The following is a 20,745-nucleotide window of genomic DNA, read 5'->3' as shown; positions in this document are numbered from 1 at the left end:
CTCCCAGCGGTGATATCGGCGTCCAAACACCACACACGCCAACGCGAAGGCAGCAGTCCCACCGACCAGAGCACGGTCGGCTCCGCACACTCCACTCGCCGCATCCACGCCAGCTTGCTAACTGCCTCCTCTTTTCATAGCGTGGTGCACCCTATGTATCACGCGGCCTCACTCATGCCGACGTACCACTCGCACCCTCTCTCGGACTTTCGTCATACCACCAGCCAGCCAATTCTGCATCCAAGTATCGCACCACGGCTCAGACGTAATTTTTAACATGCTTCTGAACACATCATAAGTGCCTCGAGTTTCTACTTCTCTCCTTCATCCGTCATCTAGTCTCACTTTCACTTGTGTGCCGTAAACATGAGATTAGTGAAACATGTTAAATTTTATCCCACTGATAGGTGCCACTATGATTTTTTTTTTTCGATGAAGATTTTTTTCCACATGTGCCAACAGCTTCATCGAAACCGTTATCTTCTGAGAGTTCCAGTCTTTCCGCTGAAGCCATAGCTACACCTGGGACTTTTCGTTAAACAAAGAACCCCACAGTAAAAATATATAGACTATTCGATTATACACTAAAGTAACAAAAGTTGAGAGATAGCGATATGCATATTTACGGACGGCGGTATTTCGCGTACAAAAGGTATAAAACGGCAATGCATTGGGGAATCTGTCATTTGTACTCAGGTGATTCGTGTGAAAAGATTACGGACGTGATTATCGTCACACGACGGGAACTAACAAATGTTGAACGCTGATTAGTAGTTCGTGCGAGACACATGGGACATTCCATTTCGGAAATCGTTAAGGAATTTAATATTCCAAGATCCACAGTGTCAAGAGTGTGCCTAGAATACCAAATTCCAGGCATTACCTCTCACCACGGACAACACTGTACCAAACGGCTTCACTCAACGAGCGACAGTAGCGACGATTCAGTACAGTTGTCAGTGGTAACAGACATGCAAACCTGCGTGAAATAACCGCAGAAGTCTATGTGGGACGTAGGACGAACGCATCCGTTAGGACAGTGTGGCGAAATTTGGCGTTAATGGGCTATGGCAGCAGCAGAGGACCGACGAGAGCGCCTTTGCTAACAACACATCGCCTGCAGCGCCTCTCGTGGGCTCGTGACCATATCGGTTCCCTAGACGAATGGAAAAGCGTGCCTGGTCAAATGAGTCCCGATCTCAGCTGGTAAGAGCTGATGGCAGGGTTCGAGTGTGGCGCGCGAAACCATGGACATAGTCTGTGAACAGGGCAGTGTGCAAGTTGATGGTGGCTCCATAATTGTGCGGGCTACGTTTGCATGGAACCGAATGGGTCCTCTGGTCCAACTGAACCGATCGTTGACTGGAAATGGTTATGTTCGGCTACTTGAACACCATTTGCAACCATTCATGGTCTTCGTGTTCCCAAACAAAGACGGAATTTTGTGCGCCATGTCAGCGGGCCACAACTGTTCGTGATTGGTTTGAAGGACATTATGGACAATTGCAGCGAATGATTTGTCCACCCAGATCTCCCGACGTGAATCCCGTCCGACATTAATGGAATATAACCGATAGGCCAGTTCATCCACAAAATCCTGCACTGGCAACACTTTTCACAATCATGGGCGGCTGTAGAGGCAGCATGGCTAAATATTCCCGCAGGACAGTTCCAACGACATGCTGAGTCCACGCCACGTCGATCAGCTCCAATACGCTGAGGAAGAGGAGGTCCGACACTACATTAGGAGGTACCCAATGACCTTTTTCACCTCAATGTAATCCTTATTGTAAATGTGATGGAGTATGGGTAAGAGATATAAAACCACATTTCCTTCGCACATAGGCTGTATGCAAACCAGCAAACGGAGCCCTTTGAAAAAGTCATTCGGGTAGCATCAACCATTAGCCAGTAACATAGTAATCTCCTCCAGCAAAATAATACATTAATTATGAATTTTTTAAATAAAATTCCCTATAAAATCCTAGATAATTCCTAAAACACTGCCGGCCGGAGTGGCCGAGCGGTTGTAGGCGTTTCAGTCCGGAACCGCGGGACTGCTAAGGTCGCAGGTTCGAAACCTGCCTCGGGCATGGATGTGTGTGACGTCCTTAGGTTAGTTAGGTTTAAGTAGTTCTAAGTTCTAGGGGACTGATGACCACAGAAGTTGAGTCCCATAGTGCTCAGAGCCATTTTTTGAACATAACACACATCCATGCCCGAGGCAGGATTCGAACCTGCGACCGTAGCGGTCGCGCGGTTCCAGACTGAAGTGCCTGGAACTGCTCGGCCATTCCGGCCGGCTAGAAGCCGAAACCTGTAGGAATTCCTCGCCCTTGTTAGTTACTCATAAAGTTCTAAGACTTCCCATGACTGGCAGCCTTTCACCCTGTCACTGCAAAGGACATCGGTATGAAAACGGACAATATGTGACGATGTGTCAGAATCAGAACCACATTCTGTTCTAACATGGTTGCAATGTTTTCTTTTGTGTTATCAGCAAATACGCAGGCATCTGAAAACCCACTGTACATGGCTGTCGAAAACCAAAACAGCAGCAGGGTGCTAGCGAAGGTCTCTTCATCCTTCGACCCAGTGTCTCTGGAGACGATATTGCGCACTCTACATTTTTAGCGCGCGCCCCAGTTAACGTGCCTTCTTAATCCCAACGTACTCGCCGTAGTTGGCTGATAACGGAGAACGTTGCTATTTGCGCGTCACAGAACGCAGTGTTCCCGCTTACCAACAGTCGAATGTCATCGGCAGTGCTTAGCACATGAAGCGCTCTAGAAAGCTGTTGTTCGCTGCGCGGAAAGAAGTCAGAGGTAATGCAGCTGCACAACACTTTCTGTCACTAATGCGACATTTAACTCTCATTCGACAGGAGCGAGGCTCAAATTCTAATCCAATCATTCTGATTTAGGTCTTCCACGATGTTCGTAAATTACGTCGCCATACGTATCCCTTTGAGCTGGCTATTTTGCTTTGTGCCCCCATTGTTGCTGTTGTGGTCTTCAGTCCGAACACTGGTTTGATGCAGCTCTCCATGTTACTCTAGGCTGTGCAAGCCTCTTCATCTCCGAGTAACTACTGAATCTTCTCACTGTATTCATCTCTTGGTCTCTCTCTACGATCCCCCCCTACCCCCTTCTTCCTTCCAGTGCTAAATTCGCGATCCCTTGATGTCTCAGAATGTGTCGCATCAATCGATCCCTTCTTTGGTGGTCGTGCGGTAGCGTTCTCGCTTCCCACGCGCGGGTTCCCGGGTTCGATTCCCGGCGGGGTCAGGGATTTTCTCTGCCTCGTGATGACTGGGTGTTGTGTGATGTCCTTAGGTTAGTTAGGTTTAAGTAGTTCTAAGTTCTAGGGGACTGATGACCATAGATGTTAAGTCCCATAGTGCCCAGAGCCATTTGAGCCTTCTTTGGTCGAGTTATACCACAAATTTCTTTTCTCCGCAATTCTATTTAGTACCTCCTCATTAGTTACATGATCTACCCAACTAATTTCCACCATTAGTCTGTAGCACCACATTTCAAAAGCTTCTATTCTCTTCCTGTCTAAACTGTTTATCATCCATGTTTCACTTCCATACATGGCTACTTTCCATACAAATACTTTCAGAAGAGACCTCCTGACACTTAAATCTATACTCGATGTCAACAAATTTCTCTTCTTTAGAAAAGCTTTTCTTGCCATAGTAATGCGTAACTTACTTTTTGGATTCTCCTCGTAGTTATCTACACGTATCGGCGAAAATATAAGTGCTAATCTAAGAATGGCTGGGACTGATCTTTTTGACTGAAATATAATTCCTTACTGCTTAACGCACCTAAACTCTGCCTCCTTACTGCTAAATATCATCGTCGTCCTTGGCTGTTAAAATTATTTGTTTATAAAATCCGTATTTGCAGTGTCGGTTTGAACCCAAATTCCTCTCAGCACAAGTCGAAATTTTGAATTTATCGAAGATGCATGTATGTCTGATATTTTTAAAATTTTTGACATATGCAGATGGATTCTTGAAAATGGGTTCAGACTGAAATAGCAATTGTGGATTCTATATAAAAACACACCCATGTTCAGAAAAAAAACAGAACACTTTGAATGACTACAGATAGGACGTTCATATTCACGAGACATTTACATTAGTATGTTCTGCAGGAATGATTAACATTTGAACCATGTTAGCCCGCGTGTTCAAGGTCAACATCGACATCGCGGCGCAACACCACCTACCGGTAAAATGTGTCGCTTTAAACCGGAGGTCGTGGATCGGTGTGATTTGAGCAGACGTGCAAGATGCCTCGCAGACGTATTTACAAATCGTATCGTCAGATCAGTCAGTTTTATAATGGGCGCATTATTGGCATGAGAGAAAGTGATGCATTTCATTTATCCGGGAAATTGTTGCTGGTGTGAGACCAAGTGTTGCGTCAGTGCAGCGGGCGGGTGCAGAATGGTTCACGGAAGGTCGTAGAACACGACGAGATGGGTCAGGTCCCGCCAGTCAGACCACCCGCCGAGAGGATCAATCCCTCATCCGAATGGCATTGCAGGACAGATATGCGTCTTCCTTGGCTCTGGCGCAATAGTGGAACAACGAACACATCGTACACTATCAGGGATGACAGTCCGTCGCCGTTTATTACGATACGGTTTACGTGCGCGTCATCCACTTCTTCGCCTACCTTTGACGAATGTGCAGAAACATGCTGTGCGGCAATGGTGTATGGAACGACGTCACTGGGGACAGAAATGGCTACAGATAACGTTTTCGGACGAATCCAGGTTCTGTTTGAAAATGATGGCCGCATTTTGATTCTCAGCAGACAGGGGAGCGGCATCACAGTGACTGGATTTGCACACGACATACAACGGTAGTTCAAGGCCTTGTAGTATGGGGTGCTGTTGGGTACAACCACAAATCACAGTTGATGCGTGTCCAGGGCACTGTGACCAGTGTGACGAACGTGAATGACACCCTGCTACCCGTAAGCACACACTTTCTGCACAAGCACTAACATGCACCTTCTGGTGTCACAGGATGTCAGCCTTTTGCCATTGCCCGCCGGATCACCAGACTTGTCACCAATCGAAAATGTTTGGGATGTGGTGAAACGACGGGTGCAGCGCTGTGACCCAAAGCCAACCACCACAGATGAACTGTGGGACCAGGTGAATCCAGCATGGATGACTATATCACAGAACGCCATCAGGCGTGGAACAAGTTATCAGGGCCCATGGCGGACCCTGTGCCTGCTAGGCAACATGACGCATGCTGAACCGAGGTGACTGAAATGCTAATCATTTCTGCTGAATATACTAATGTACATGTCCTTTGAATATGAACGCCCTATCTCTAGTCGTTGAAGGTGTTCTCCTTTTTTGTGATCATGAGGTAATTTTATAAGTTAAAAGCAATGTTATGTCTCTTAAGAAGCTTTATACAAGTGTGAACCCCAAACCAAGAAAAATTAATCTTCATTCTGAAATCCATAGAGCCACATAATGTAGCAGGACGTTGTGTTTGTTTCATGGTTTCATAAATTTCGGGTCCTGTGTTCCTTAACAACTAGAACAAAGCTGATTAGCTTGAGTAAGAACCATCACGAAGTAATACTTAGTATTTTTCTTTCATGAGACATGTATTGCTTGGCAAGAGCAAAGCTTGATCGGTGGTGTTCTTCTGTAGTAGTAACATTATAATTACACTCCTGGAAATTGAAATAAGAACACCGTGAATTCATTGTCCCAGGAAGGGGAAACTTTATTGACACATTCCTGGGGTCAGATACATCACATGATCACACTGACAGAACCACAGGCACATAGACACAGGCAACAGAGCATGCACAATGTCGGCACTAGTACAGTGTATATCCACCTTTCGCAGCAATGCAGGCTGCTATTCTCCCATGGAGACGATCGTAGAGATGCTGGATGTAGTCCTGTGGAACGGCTTGCCATGCCATTTCCACCTGGCGCCTCAGTTGGACCAGCGTTCGTGCTGGACGTGCAGACCGCGTGAGACGACACTTCATCCAGTCCCAAACATGCTCAATGGGGGACAGATCCGGAGATCTTGCTGGCCAGGGTAGTTGACTTACACCTTCTAGAGCACGTTGGGTGGCACGGGATACATGCGGACGTGCATTGTCCTGTTGGAACAGCAAGTTCCCTTGCCGGTCTAGGAACGGTAGAACGATGGGTTCGATGACGGTTTGGATGTACCGTGCACTATTCAGTGTCCCCTCGACGATCACCAGTGGTGTACGGCCAGTGTAGGAGATCGCTCCCCACACCATGATGCCGGGTGTTGGCCCTGTGTGCCTCGGTCGTATGCAGTCCTGATTGTGGCGCTCACCTGCACGGCGCCAAACACGCATACGACCATCATTGGCACCAAGGCAGAAGCGACTCTCATCGCTGAAGATGACACGTCTCCATTCGTCCCTCCATTCACGCCTGTCGCGACACCACTGGAGGCGGGCTGCACGATGTTGGGGCGTGAGCGGAAGACGGCCTAACGGTGTGCGGGACCGTAGCCCAGCTTCATGGAGACGGTTGCGAATGGTCCTCGCCGATACCCCAGGAGAAACAGTGTCCCTAATTTGCTGGGAAGTGGCGGTGCGGTCCCCTACGGCACTGCGTAGGATCCTACGGTCTTGGCGTGCATCCGTGCGTCGCTGCGGTCCGGTCCCAGGTCGACGGGCACGTGCACCTTCCGCCGACCACTGGCGACAACATCGATGTACTGTGGAGACCTCACGCCCCACGTGTTGAGCAATTCGGCGGTACGTCCACCCGGCCTCCCGCATGCCCACTATACGCCCTCGCTCAAAGTCCGTCAACTGCACATACGGTTCACGTCCACGCTGTCGCGGCATGCTACCAGTGTTAAAGACTGCGATGGAGCTCCGTATGCCACGGCAAACTGGCTGACACTGACGGCAGCGGTGCACAAATGCTGCGCAGATAGCGCCATTCGACGGCCAACACCGCGGTTCCTGGTGTGTCCGCTGTGCCGTGCGTGTGATCATTGCTTGTACAGTCCTCTCGCAGTGTCCGGAGCAAGTATGGTGGGTCTGACACACCGGTGTCAATGTGTTCTTTTTTCCATTTCCAGGAGTGTACTTTCGTGACTGTATTCTACCACATCATAACCATCTTGTGAGCTTATACAAAACTCCGTGGATTGATCATAAAGTTTCAATTATGTTCTCGAAATCAGTTAGAGACGATGAAAACTGGTGATGGTGTTAGTCTTTATGTAGATATTCACTTTTCAATGAGAAGCACTTTTCCAACGTTGGATGACTTGGAAGATACCTCAGTTGTGGAAGTATGCATGTTGGATGCTCAGGGAATGTACCACCTGGAAAATCTCCTCATAGTCATTGTGGAAATGTCTGCCATGTAATGGTTTGTCATCGGAAGGGGGGAGTGCGATGAGGCAAAATTCAATAGACCAAAGAAACAGCATGAGTCACTATGTCCTGTGGTGAATGAGCTGGGGCGCTGTCGTAGAGCAAAGACATGCCCTTGAACAACTTCCCTCGATGCATCGTCTTGACAGCCCGTCATTACCACGTCAGGAGCTTTTGGTAGTTCAGGCGTATGTGAGCTTTTGCTTCTTACGAACGTAATCTGATAGCACCACACAATGGTAGCCCCAGAAACATTCAGTATTCCCATGCTCAATCATAGTTGAGTTTTGTCTCTTTCGTCGATGGTGATTCTACATGTTTGCAATGCTTGCTTTGTCTCAGGGTCGTAGTGGTGCATCCACCAAAATGGCTCTGAGCACTATGGGACTCAACTTCTCAGGTCATTAGTCCCCTAGAACTTAGAACTAGTTAAACCTAACTAACCTAAGGACATCACACACATCCATGCCCGAGGCAGGATTCGAACCTGCGACCGTAGCGGTCTCGCGGTTCCAGACTGCAGCGAATAGAACCGCACGGCCACTTCGGCCGGCGCGCATCCACCACTCACTATCGTGATATGTATTGGCCTGACGCAGTTGCAGCCTTTCTGCTGCTGCCTTTGTTCTGCGGGCTTTGAATGGGTAAGAGCAGTTGCGGAACCTAGCGGGCTGCCATCTTTGTCATATTCAGAACGTCGTGGAAGACTTTCAAAACTGATCCATGACTGTTTTTCATTTTCTCTACTATCTCCTTGATGATACGCCAGTCTTCGAACTCCCCGCTTTCTTCTTCTTTTGCCATTCCCTGTTTTGCATAGAGAGATGGCCTACCAGTACGTTCGTATCACTCAAGACTTGTTTGTCCGCATTCAAAGTCTTTACGCCATCTAAGCACTGTGCATTGCAAGAACTACTGCATGATACACCATTTTATCAGTCGACTGCGCCATTTAGTTTTCGTTCTTCAAGCGGCGTGTTTAACAGGACTGCAGACATTAACCTGCAAAGAAACAAAAAATTAATTACGTAATCTTATTTTTTTAGTTACAGGGTGTTTCAAAAATGACCGGTATATTTGAAACGGCAATAAAACTAAACGAGCAGCGATAGAAATACACCGTTTGTTGCAATATGCTTGGGACAACAGTACATTTTCAGGCAGACAAACTTTTGAAATTACAGTAGTTACAATTTTCAACAACAGATGGCGCTGCGGTCTGGGAAACTCTATAGTACGATATTTTCCACATATCCACCATGCGTAGCAATAATATGCGTAGTCTCTGAATGAAACCTTTGACAACGTGTCTGCCGGAATGGCTTCACATGCAGATGAGATGTACTGCTTCAGCTGTTCAATTGTTTCTGGATTCTGGCGGTACACCTGGTCTTTCACGTGTCCCCACAGAAAGAAGTCACAGGGGTTCATGTCTGGCGAATAGGGAGGCCAATCCACGCCGCCTCCTGTATGTTTCGGATAGCCCAAAGCAATCACACGATCATCGAAATATTCATTCAGGAAATTAAAGACGTCGGCCGTGCGATGTGGCCGGGCACCATCTTGCATAAACCACGAGGTGTTCGCAGTGTCGTCTAAGGCAGTTTGTACCGCAACAAATTCACGAAGAATGTCCAGATAGCGTGATGCAGTAATCGTTTCTGATCTGAAAAATGGGCCAATGATTCCTTTGGAAGAAATGGCGGCCCAGACCAGTACTTTTTGAGGATGCAGGGACGATGGGACTGCAACATGGGGCTTTTCGGTTCCCCATATGCGCCATTTCTGTTTATTGACGAAGCCGTCCAGGTAAAAATAAGCTTCGTCAGTAAACCAAATGCTGCCCACATGCATATCGCCGTCATCAATCCTGTGCACTATATCGTTAGCGAATGTCTCTCGTGCAGCAATGGTAGCGGCGCTGAGGGGTTGCCGCGTTTGAATTTTGTATGGATAGAGGTGTGAACTCTGGCGCATGAGACGATACGTGGACGTTGGCGTCATTTGGACCGCAGCTGCAACACGGAGAACGGAAACCCGAGGCCGCTGTTGGATCACCTGCTGCACTAGCTGCGCGTTGCCCTCTGTGGTTGCTGTACGCGGTCGCCCTACCTTTCCAGCACGTTCATCCGTCACGTTCCCAGTCCGTTGAAATTTTTCAAACAGATCCTTTATTGTATCGCTTTTCGGTCCTTTGGTTACATTAAACCTCCGTTGAAAACTTCGTCTTGTTGCAACAACACTGTGTTCTAGGCGGTGGAATTCCAACACCAGAAAAATCCTCTGTTCTAAGGAATAAACCATGTTGTCTACAGCACACTTGCATGTTGTGAACAGCACACGCTTACAGCAGAAAGACGACGTACAGAATGGCGCACCCACAGACTGCGTTGTCTTCTATATCTTTCACATCACTTGCAGCGCCATCTGTTGTTGAAAATTGTAACTACTGCAATTTCGAAAGTTTGTCCGCCTGAAAATGTACTGTTGTCCCAAGCATATTGCAACAAACGGTGTATTTCTATCGCTGCTCGTTTAGTTTTTATTGCTGTTTCAAATATACCGGTCATTTTTGAAACACCCTGTATAATCCAAACTTTATGATTATTCCTCTTACTTCACTGGTTACAGACTCGCCTCAGCTTTTCGTAGTAGGCCCTTACGTTTCACATTATCATGGAACGAAGGAAACCTACTTCTATACCTTCGTTCCACTTTTCCGAGTTCATTTCCATTTTATAAATGCAAATCTGTCTACAACGGAGACCATTGTTGCCAACGTTGGAAAGATTGCAACGTGGCAAATCGTCAGTGGCGATATAATTTTATTCATTGTTGTACACAGTAACTGTTGGTATTTCTCGGCGACATGTAAGGTGTTCCTCCGCCACCCCCCCCCCTCCCCCTTTCTACCACCACGCGTAAGGCACGATTCTCACTGAGGCAATACAAAATGCGATTCCGCAAATTGCAATAAAGCTCGCACGATTCAACAGTTCTCTGCGCCACACTGTTGTTCCCACAGGAGCGATACGAGAAGCAACTGGAAACAGCAGGTGGCAAAAAGAGCTACGGTTCTTCTTCTAGCGTTAAAAACAATTTCGATATGTTAGTTACATTTGCGACGCAGTACTGTATGACCTAAAATGCACCAAACGTAAACCATCGAGCGACTACATTTTTTACTGCAAACTTTTCAAGAAATTCGCTGCGTTTTATTTTATTTAGAATCATCTCAATAACTATGACCAATATTGAAAACAAAACCACTTCATTATCAAGCTGTGATACCAGACTATAAGATGCAATGAAAAATTATTTACTGAATAGTTTCCCTAAAACCGAACCGCTGCATAGTGGAGAACATGCACGAATCCCAAAACAGTTGTTTTCAATTTTTTTGCACAAAATGAAAACATTTTACTGAGAACCTAAATACTTCATCTACATAACACAATTTTTTGAGGTACATCACATGACTGGAAACTTCCTTCTCCGTGTACCATGCAACACAGTTGTGTGGAGCAAGCAGCACTCCGTGTTGCGTCGGGTGATGACAACAGAGAATCGTATCGGTGCTGTATGGCTGTGGTTCCAGTGTGCGACAGTTACGTCGCTTCAACTACGTTTCTACATGCTCCAACAATACAGACTGCGTCTGTTTCATACCGCGGGTCGCATCGCATATTGTACTGCATATAGTATAACCTCAGCGAGAACCGCACCTAAGAAGCTCCCATCCCCTCTTTGCTTCCATCGAGCGAGGTGGTGCAGTGGTTAGCACACTGGACTCGCATGTGGGAGGACGACGGTTCAAACCCGCGTCCGGCCATCTTGATTCAGGTTTTCTATGATTTCCCTAAATCACATCAGGCAAATGCCGGGATGGTTCCTGTGAAAGGGCACGGCTGACTTCCATCCCCATCCTTCCCTAATCCGATGGGACCGATTATCTTGCTCTCCGCCAAATCGACCAACCAACCAACCATCCTTGCTTCCCCGGTGGTCTCTCTTTCTGCACCAGAGAACTATAGCATCGTAAGAGATAATACGTAAAGCTGGGAGAAATTCGATTATATGGAGTACATGTATCATTACTGAACAAATTGGCATGGAGAGCAGTTGGTGGACTGATTTAGGTAAGAACCAGATCGTTCAACTCAACCTACTAAGGAAACCATCAGTCACGATTTGAACACAAAACCGCTAAGAACCATTAGATCTGATACTGTTAGCATTGGGTGAGCATACAACTGGAGCGGCCTCCCCTTGAGTCTTCACTTGCGCTCCCACTCCCAAAAACAACTCCAACATTCTTAGATCAGTTACTTCTCTTTTATCCTCCATAAAATGAAAGTTTACTTCCACCGTTTATTCAGTCTGCAGTAACTAGGCATAGTAAATAGACCTTAGAAAACCGAAAAGATCGTGCCCCTCCTCCCCACCATCGCCATTAAAACAGAGTTTTCTTATGACGGAGGGACTGATGACTTCGTAGTTTAATCCAAATGAACCGAGCACTATCATCATTTAGGTAAAACCCACACAGAGATGACTGGGAGGTTACATGTTTGTGATTGCACTGTTTAAGTAACATTGCAACAATTAATGACCACAGGTTCGACGTCCCGAAGGTTCATCTGGGACAATTAGTGGCTACACTGTATGCCAACGACCAATCTATGTTACTATGCGGATCATAAAACGAATAAGAAAGCAAACCTAAGACAACTAAAATCTGCACTTAACTAACTTACCCAGACAGTCATAGACAGGACTTACAGTTTAACATGGACTCCAAGCCACGGAGTACTTTATGGGATTTTTCTTGTTAACAAATAATTGTCAGAGGTGAAAGAAGCAATGACAGAAAAAAGGAAACGATCGAACCTTTAGAGGTGTAGGCTTACACATCTTACACTTACCCTTTCAGCCACCAAGATATTTTCTTCATTTATTTATTCTTTTCTTAATGGTCTCCTACCTGACTTTCTAGCCTACTTTGCCCTCGCCATTATTTGCTTCCTTCGGCGTTATCACATGGCTAAAATAACTCTATTTTCTCTACGTTTTTCCTTCTGTTGGCAGGGGTAATGGGATGTTACCTATAATACAGCCCAGTTAAGGCTTACTGAAGAAACGCACAACAATAAAGCCCAAACTAAAGCTCTTCTCCAAAACTAACCACCCTTCTTGAAAATTTAAAGTTTGTTGAAGACTAGGAGTTCTTGAAAATCAGATACATCTTGAAAAAGTGATAAACTAGAAAACTTTTGTCATTAGCATTGTATACAGTAGCTGCTATAAAAGGCTCTATGTGTGCATGACGCTGCCGTATGTACACCATAGATTGAAGGAGAATCATTCCCTTATCTGTGGTTTCCAATTTACCTTGCAAAATAACTGTAGTCATGTTTCGATTAGGTAATAGACTGGTACCCATTATCTTCAATCAAGCTTTAGTATACATCTTTCGATGTGGAAGCGACTGTGTATGGGCTAGTATATCTTTAAATTGGAGTTCAGTTTTCTATATCCTTCCAAGAGTAATGGTGATCGTTTAAGATAGGTTTATTTTTGTGATTTTCATCGATTTCTGGAATGCAGTGATTTCGAGTTAAGTGTCTGTGGCGATCCAAGGACGTGACAGTCCACAGGTAGCTTCCCATTAAGACAGCCAATATGGAGGTGGCAGAGCACTATTATAGGCTGTATGCAGGTGGTAAACCACTCAGACAGCCTGTCTAGAAGTGGTAGGCCACTCACACAGCCTACATGAAGATGGTAGGCCACTCAGACAGCTATGTGTGGAAGTGGTAAACCATTCGTACAGGCTGAATAGAAGTAGTAAACGACTCAGGCAGCCTGTCCAGTGGAGATAGCACATAGCTTGCGTGAAGATGGTAGACGTCTCAGGTAGCCACGTGTGGAGGCGGTAGATCATTCATACAGGCTGTGTGGAAGTGGTGAACCACTCAGAGAGCTTGTCTAGAAGTGGTAGATCTCTCGTGCAGCCTATGTGGTGGACTACTCATACAGCCTGTGTGGAGGTGATAGATCACCCAGACAGCCTTTATGGAGGTGGTAGATCACTCAGACAGCCTGTAAGGAGGTGGTAAATCAGAGAGACAACTGTCATAGTGGTAGACCGCTCAACCTGTGTGAATGTGGTAGATCACCTAGGTGGTCACATGTGGAGGTAATAAATAGACCACTCTGACAGCCGTGTTTGGAGGTGATAGACCACACAGCCTATCTGGAGCTAAAGGATACTCAGGCAGCCTGTGAGGAGGTGATAATCATTCAGCCATTTTTGGAGGTCATAGACCACTGGACAGTCTATGTGGAGGTGTTGAACTGCTCAGACATGTGTAAAGGTGGTAGGCGACTCAGACAGCTTGTGTGGAGGTGGTAGACCACTCAGACAGCCTGCAAGGAGGTGGTAAATCAATCAGAGAGACAACTGTCATAGTGGTAGACTGCTCAACCTCTGTGAATGTGGTAGAGCATCTAGGTGGTCACATGTGGCGGTAATGGACCACTCTGATAGCCATGTATGGAGGTGATAGACCACACAGCCTATCTGGAGCTAGCGGACACTCAGGCAGCCTGTGTGGAGGTGGTAAATCATTCAGCCATTTGTGGAGGTCATAGACCACTGAGACAGCCTATGTTGAGGTGGTGAACTTCTCAGCCATGTGTAAAGGTGGTAGGCAACTCAGGCAGCCTTTATGGAGGTGGTAGACCACTCAGACAGCCTGCAAGGAGGTGGTAAATCAATCAGAGAGACAACTGTCATAGTGGTAGACCGCTCAACCTGTGTGAATGTGGTAGAGCGCCTAGATGGTCACATGTGGCGGTAATAGACCACTCTGACAGCCGTGTATGGAGGTGATAGACCACACAGCCTATATGGAGCTAGCGGACACTCAGGCAGCCTGTGTGGAGGTGGTAAATCATTTAGCCAATTGTGGATGTCATAGATCACTGAGACAGTGGAGTTGGTGAACTGCTCATCCATGTGTAAAGGTGGTAGGCGACTCAGAGTGGAGGTGGTAGTCCACTCGGCCTGTGTAGGAGTGGTAGCCATTCAGAGAGCTGGTGTCCCACAGGTGGTGGCGATGGTGGCTGCAGCGAGGGCGAAGGCGGCATGTCGCCGCGCATACCGCGCAAGTTCATCTCCAACTGGCGGCACGCCTGCGACCGCACCAGGGACCGCACCAAGGAGCTGCTGCGCCGCTGGCGGACCATGCCCGACGGGCCGGGCGGTGCGCCGGGACACTGCGAGGACGACGGGTTCGCCGAGGGCGATGTGGATGCCGAGGGCTGCGCGCGCCGCTCCAAGGACCACGGCTGGACCGTGCACGTCTGGGGTGAGCTGAGCGCCACGTCACGCACTCTCCTCACACGTCTCTGCACCCAGTGCACGCCTGCTGAATTGCACTAGTGACGGATAAGTTATAACAGGCAAGGCTTTGGTATTTCTCTGTGCAGGGCATTTCAGGAGGAAACAGTAAGGGGTGAGCTGGGATAGTAAGCACCATTCTAAATCGAGGCATCTAAACACATGTTCTAGTTGAATAAGGGCATCGCTGGATCACCGAAAAGTTGTTCTCTAACACGCCACAAAAAGCCAGATTTGATTTTTCTGCAGAGAACATCCTCCAGAGTAGTCTCCGCCTGGGATTAATTTACCAGCGGAATATTTTACCCAAAAGGTAGACCTCAATTTCGTTAGGAAATTGTCCATTGCTGTCAACCGTCTGGAGTACTAGCAAATCAAGCGCTTTTTGACTAATGATACAAGAGTAGATAATATAATCATCTAGGCTGTTGCCGTTGTAACTACTGATAAGGAAGTTGCCCCTCTTCAGGAAGCATATGTTAGTCTGGCCTCTCAACGTATAACCCTCTTTTCCACATCCACTTTGGTTGCTCATATGGTGCATCTCTCTGTATCGTCAAGGTAAGCTTCTAGCCACTGGTTAGTAGTGGGTGCAGGTACGGGTTTCAATTCACTCCACCAGCTGACTGGGTGCGTGTGAGATTATTTACTTTTATCTCGCCTCGGTGGGGATGCTTGTGTGCCTCAGTGAAGTGAGATAATCGTACAGTAAGCGCAACGATGTCGGAGCGACATCTGTGGAGATGTCATACTAACAAATGCATGGCCAAAGGCCTTTTCAGTAGTTGTAGGGGCAAAAGTATGATTAACTGCTATAGCCTTGCAATATTTAGCAATATGGTCTTGGCTATGTTGGTAATGCGATGGCTGAAATCAAAGGGAAACTACAGCCGTTATATTTCCCAAAGACATATAAAAAAATGGCTCTGAGCACTATGGGACTTAACTTCTGAGGTCATCAGTCCCCTAGAACTTGGAACTACTTAAACCTAAGTAACCTAAGGACATCACACACATCCATGCCCGAGGCAGGATTCGAACTGCGACCGTAGCGGTCGTGCGGTTCCAGACTGTAGCGCCTAGAACCGCTCGGCCACTTCGGCCGGCCAAAGACATACAGCTCGTCTGTTTGGTTTAATGAAGATGGCATCGTCTAGTAGAAAATATTCCAGAGGTAAAGTAGTCCCTCATTCAGATCTCTTGGAGGCGACTATTCAAGAGGATGTAAACGTCAGAAAAACTAATCTGCTATTCTAAAGATTAACACTTGGAATGTTAGATTCATTAACCGTGTGTAAAAATAAATATTGATAGGTTGAAATTTAATATAGTCTTATGATGTATTGCGAGACGAATAACATACTTCCTGCTCAGGTGAATACGAAATTATCAACAGAAAATCAAATTGGGAAGAACACAGAAGTAGGACTAACAATTAATAAGGTAGAAAAGTGGGTAACCTACGATGAACAGCACAATGAACGAATTCTCGAAGCCAAAAAAGATACAGAGTCACGACCCACCACATTTGTAATACCAGCTACATCCTCAAATTATGAAGAGGTTGAAATATGTATGAAGAGACAAAATAAACAATTGAATAAGTGAAGGATGAGGGGGAACTGGAATTCGGTATTGGGAAAAGGAAGACAGAGAAAAACAGGAGAATATGGAATGGCGGTAATAGACTGTATACCAGGAAGAGAATGAAGGCAATGGAAAGTTTCAGGTAGATTGTACACTGAGAGACTAGAAGGTTTGAGAAATACTGGATGTGAGGTCGTCGGCTGCTGAAGCCTGTGGGGTGCACTTATCTTCGTACGACCCTGGTTAAAAAGGGAAATGGCGCCTGGCACCCCCCTTCCTCCACATTCAAATCGGCAACGATATGGCTCTCACAATAGTGCCCGCAGAGGCAACGTCACGCCCGCTCGTCTAACATTTGCGGTTATCCCATGCCGCGGAAACATTGTCTCTGCGATTTATGTGAGACTTTTTGACCTCCGACCTTCTTGTGTAATATGTGATAAGCTACGGCCCACACGTCTTGTAGCTTTTATCACACTGCCTCACAATCAGAACTTCAATAAACTCGGGACGTGCCACCAGGCTCACAGTACCACAGCATCTGGTCCCAACATTTGCGCGTCATACACGTCACAACTTCAAATGGCCATTTACTTTATTGCGGTAAGACAGAAATTTAGAAACCGTATAAAGCTCTAAACAATTCCACGAACAGATCCGTGTTCCAACCAAATTTTCTTAGTTGCGAAATGCAGGATAAAATCCAAAGAACTGCAGAAATGTAAAGTAGGACGAAGACAGGATCTGGACAATTTGACACAACCAGAAATTGTTGAGAGTTTCAAAGGAAGAATTGGGGAACGACAGTCTATAATCCACACATATTATAAAATGGATATGAGTGTGTGTGTGTGTGTGTGTGTGTGTGTGTGTGTGTGTGTGTGTTCTACAACTCCTCCTCAACCATTTGAGCGATTTCAACCAAATTTGCTACACATACTCTTTATTGTTAGGTAACAATCGCTGTGGGATTAAGAACCATCTACCTAATATATTTCAGGAGATATGACGTTATAAGCAATGAGATGCGCGGAAAAAGTGGCTCATCATACGTGACGTTTAAATGTATTACTTCTGTGCCACTAACTATATTCGCAATAAATTTCGCAGACAATACCCATATACGTCCCTAAACTCACCTACCATTGTATATCATGGTACCACACATAGACCAGGAGATATGGCTTCATAAACACTGAGGCGCGTGAGAAACTGTCGCATTGTGCGTGACGTTAAAATTTATTACTTCCTTTCTATTAAGTCTATTCTCAACTTATTTTGCAGACTGGGTCCACATAAGCCGCTAAATATACCTACATGAATGAATGACGTCATAAACACGGAGAAGCGTGAAAAATTGCTGCATCGTGCTTGACATTTAAATTCATTACTCTTCTGGTACTTACTGTATTCGCAGCGTACTTTGCTGACAATATCCGTATGTGCTGCTTAATGTACCTAAACAAATACATCATTATACGACACTTAGTTCAAGAGATGTGACATCATAAACACTGAGATGCGTGAAAAATTGCCGTATCATGCTTGAATATTTAATACATTTATTCTCTACTATTAAGACACTCATACACTCGATTCAAATTAAGGAAACCCCTGACACCTGGCGCCGTGAAGGGCAGCCGCTTGTTCTAAAGCGCCTTGTCACGGTTCGCGCAGCTCCCTCCGTCGGAGGTTCGAGTCCTCCCTCGGGCGTGGGCGTGTGTATTGTCGTTAGCGTAAGTTAGTTTAAGTTAGATTAGATAGTGTGCAAGCTTAGAGGCTGATGAGCTCAGCAGTTTGGTCCCATAGGCACTTACCACAAATTTCCAAATTTACCGACACCTGACAGGGCTCTTGACACCTTCAACTGAGAAGTACATAAAGCTGTAGGCGAAAACAGCAGCCGTCTACATAGGTATGAAGAGACGTTGCCATAAAGACGTTTACAAAATCGCGCTGTAGACGCGCGAAGCAGATGCGTCCAGCATACAGAAACTGTCCGGGATGATGTTCCTTAATTTGGGTGCTGTACCTATGCATTCGTACATTATGCATATTTCTTTGCACGACTGTTTCATAATTTGAAAGATATACGCTCTGCTTCAAGACTGCGTGTGCTGCAGTCATATGTTATCCGACACTTTCTTTGAGTTGACAAGGCTGTACGCCTGGTTGGTTAGGAAGGAGTTGAAGTTTGTGATGTCTGAAGATAGGTGTAATCCCGAAATGCGTAACATGTTCTAATGAACGAGTCAATTGCACATCTCATGACTTTATTGCGATTGTACAGCATTGGCTGCCAATTATTGATAGTTTTTCACAGCATCAACTTAAGGTCACACGCCAGACCAGCTGCGGACGTCTGTTTTCGAGGAAAGCTGTCACAACTTTTCTCTTCCTCCTCCCGCTCCGTACTGTCACCTCCACTTCCTCCTCACTGGCCCACAGGTAAACACTCTTTCTGGCAGCGATCTCGTAAATCGCAGACAGTGGAAGTATTGCCAATTTAGGTGATACGTTAGAAAAGTGCCAACCATGGCACAACGCTAGTCTACCTTGTGCGAGCTTCTTCATCCCCGAATAACTATTTCAAAGGGCACGGGTGATTCCCTTCCCTATTCTTGAAACAATTTGTGCTTGGCTCCTCGATGTCGACTGGACGTTAAAGCCTAATCTTCCTTCCTTTCTTCTTCCTACCGAGTAACTACCATAACCTACATCCACTTTAAGCTGCTTACTGTATTCATCTCTTGGTCTCCCTCTACAAATTTTTACCCCTTACACTTCCCTCCAGTATTAAATTTATAATTCCTTGATGCTTCAGAATCTGCACTATCAACAAATTCCTTCTTTCAGTCACAGAATGTAACTGGACAGAGGAGACCTTTATGGCAGAACCTGCTGTAAGAAGGAACAGGTTGACAAGACACATCCTGACGATTTAAGGAATTATAGGAAAATGTGTGTGTATGTGTTTGTGCATGTGCGTGTGTATCTGTTACGCATAGATGAAGAGACGTGTGCAGGACAGACTAGCGTGTAGAGCTGCTTCAAAACAGTCATCAGAGTGAAGACTACAACAAATAAGAAACTTATCATCAGGTTTAGTTCTTCACTGAAGTACGTCCTGTATTCTACACAGTGATCTTGAGAAGTGATACATAAATGGCTGTAGTAACTTCCTCGATTCTTCACGTAATTCTGACTCTTGAAACTTTGTAAATAAACTTTCGCAGGACAGTTACATCTATCTTTAAGCGTCGACCATCTCCTACCTTTCTTTATATGTAAATATTTTCAATATGCAGTGCTAACACTACCTAGTATGGGACCAACACATTTGAGCAACATTCCAGAACAGGATGGACAAGTGCTTAGCGGACGGTTTCCTTCGTATACTGACTGATGTTCCCCTGTATCTTACTAATGAACGGAAGACATGCCTTGTCTACCACTGAGCCTATGTGATCATTCCATTTCATATCCTCACAAATTGTTCAGATGTTCAAATGTGTGTGAAATTTTACGAGACTTAACTGCGAAGGTCATCAGTCCCTAAGCTTACACACTACTTAACCTAAATTATCTTAAGGACAAACACACACACCCATGCCCGAGGGAGGACTCGAACCTCCTCCGGGACCAGCCGCACAGTCCATGACTGCAGCGCCTAAGACCGCACGGCTAATCCTGCGCGGCCACAAATTGTTACACCTAGGTATTTGTATGAGTTCAACGGTTCCAGTCTCTGACGGAACTCTCGAATTTATTCCTACAGTCAGGCCCATTCAAACTCTTTCCTTTCTTATTTTTATTCTCACAGAAAGCTTGTATATGAAATTAATCCATTGTACCAGTATTTATGCGGGGTGTACCGGAAGTCCCGGCATTTTATAAAAATAGATGTACATATGTATGTATGTATGCATATATAAGTATGGCTGTATGTTCTACATCTCCTTCTAAACCACTGGATCGATTTCAGACAAACTTGGTACACGTATCTCTTAATGTCTGCAAAGACTCGCTGTGGGGCGAAGAGTGGGCGAGGGTGGGGGTGAACAAGTGGTGTAGCTCACGACGCCCAAATTCGCGTATTTAATTCATCCTTCCAGTATTTGTGGATGAGAGCACTTGATGACTTGCAACAAACTTTAAACATCATTTTAAATCTTTACGAAACTTTTTCTCGCTGACAACCCCCACAAAATGATGGAAGGAAAAAGAAATTATCGCTTACTACATTTTCGCTGTTCGTGCTTTATAACTGTCGCATCAGGCATGACTTTACTAACTGTATCCACGGCACATTTTGCAGACAGT

At 45.8% G+C, this 20,745-nt stretch overlaps 1 protein-coding gene across 1 annotated transcript in view; it reads left to right on the top strand.

The window, feature by feature from the left end:
- LOC124802905 overlaps positions 1–20,745 on the top strand; it is a 262,458-nt gene that overhangs the window by 166,944 nt on the left and 74,769 nt on the right. Inside the window, exon 3 of the mRNA XM_047263974.1 lies at positions 14,543–14,803. Within this exon, the coding sequence (XP_047119930.1) occupies positions 14,543–14,803 (261 nt within the window). The remainder of the gene's footprint in view (positions 1–14,542; positions 14,804–20,745) is intronic.

The sequence above is a fragment of the Schistocerca piceifrons genome, chromosome 1 (assembly GCF_021461385.2).
Source record: "Schistocerca piceifrons isolate TAMUIC-IGC-003096 chromosome 1, iqSchPice1.1, whole genome shotgun sequence".
NCBI lineage: Eukaryota > Metazoa > Arthropoda > Insecta > Orthoptera > Acrididae > Schistocerca > Schistocerca piceifrons.
This window is presented reverse-complemented; position numbering and strand designations above follow the sequence as displayed.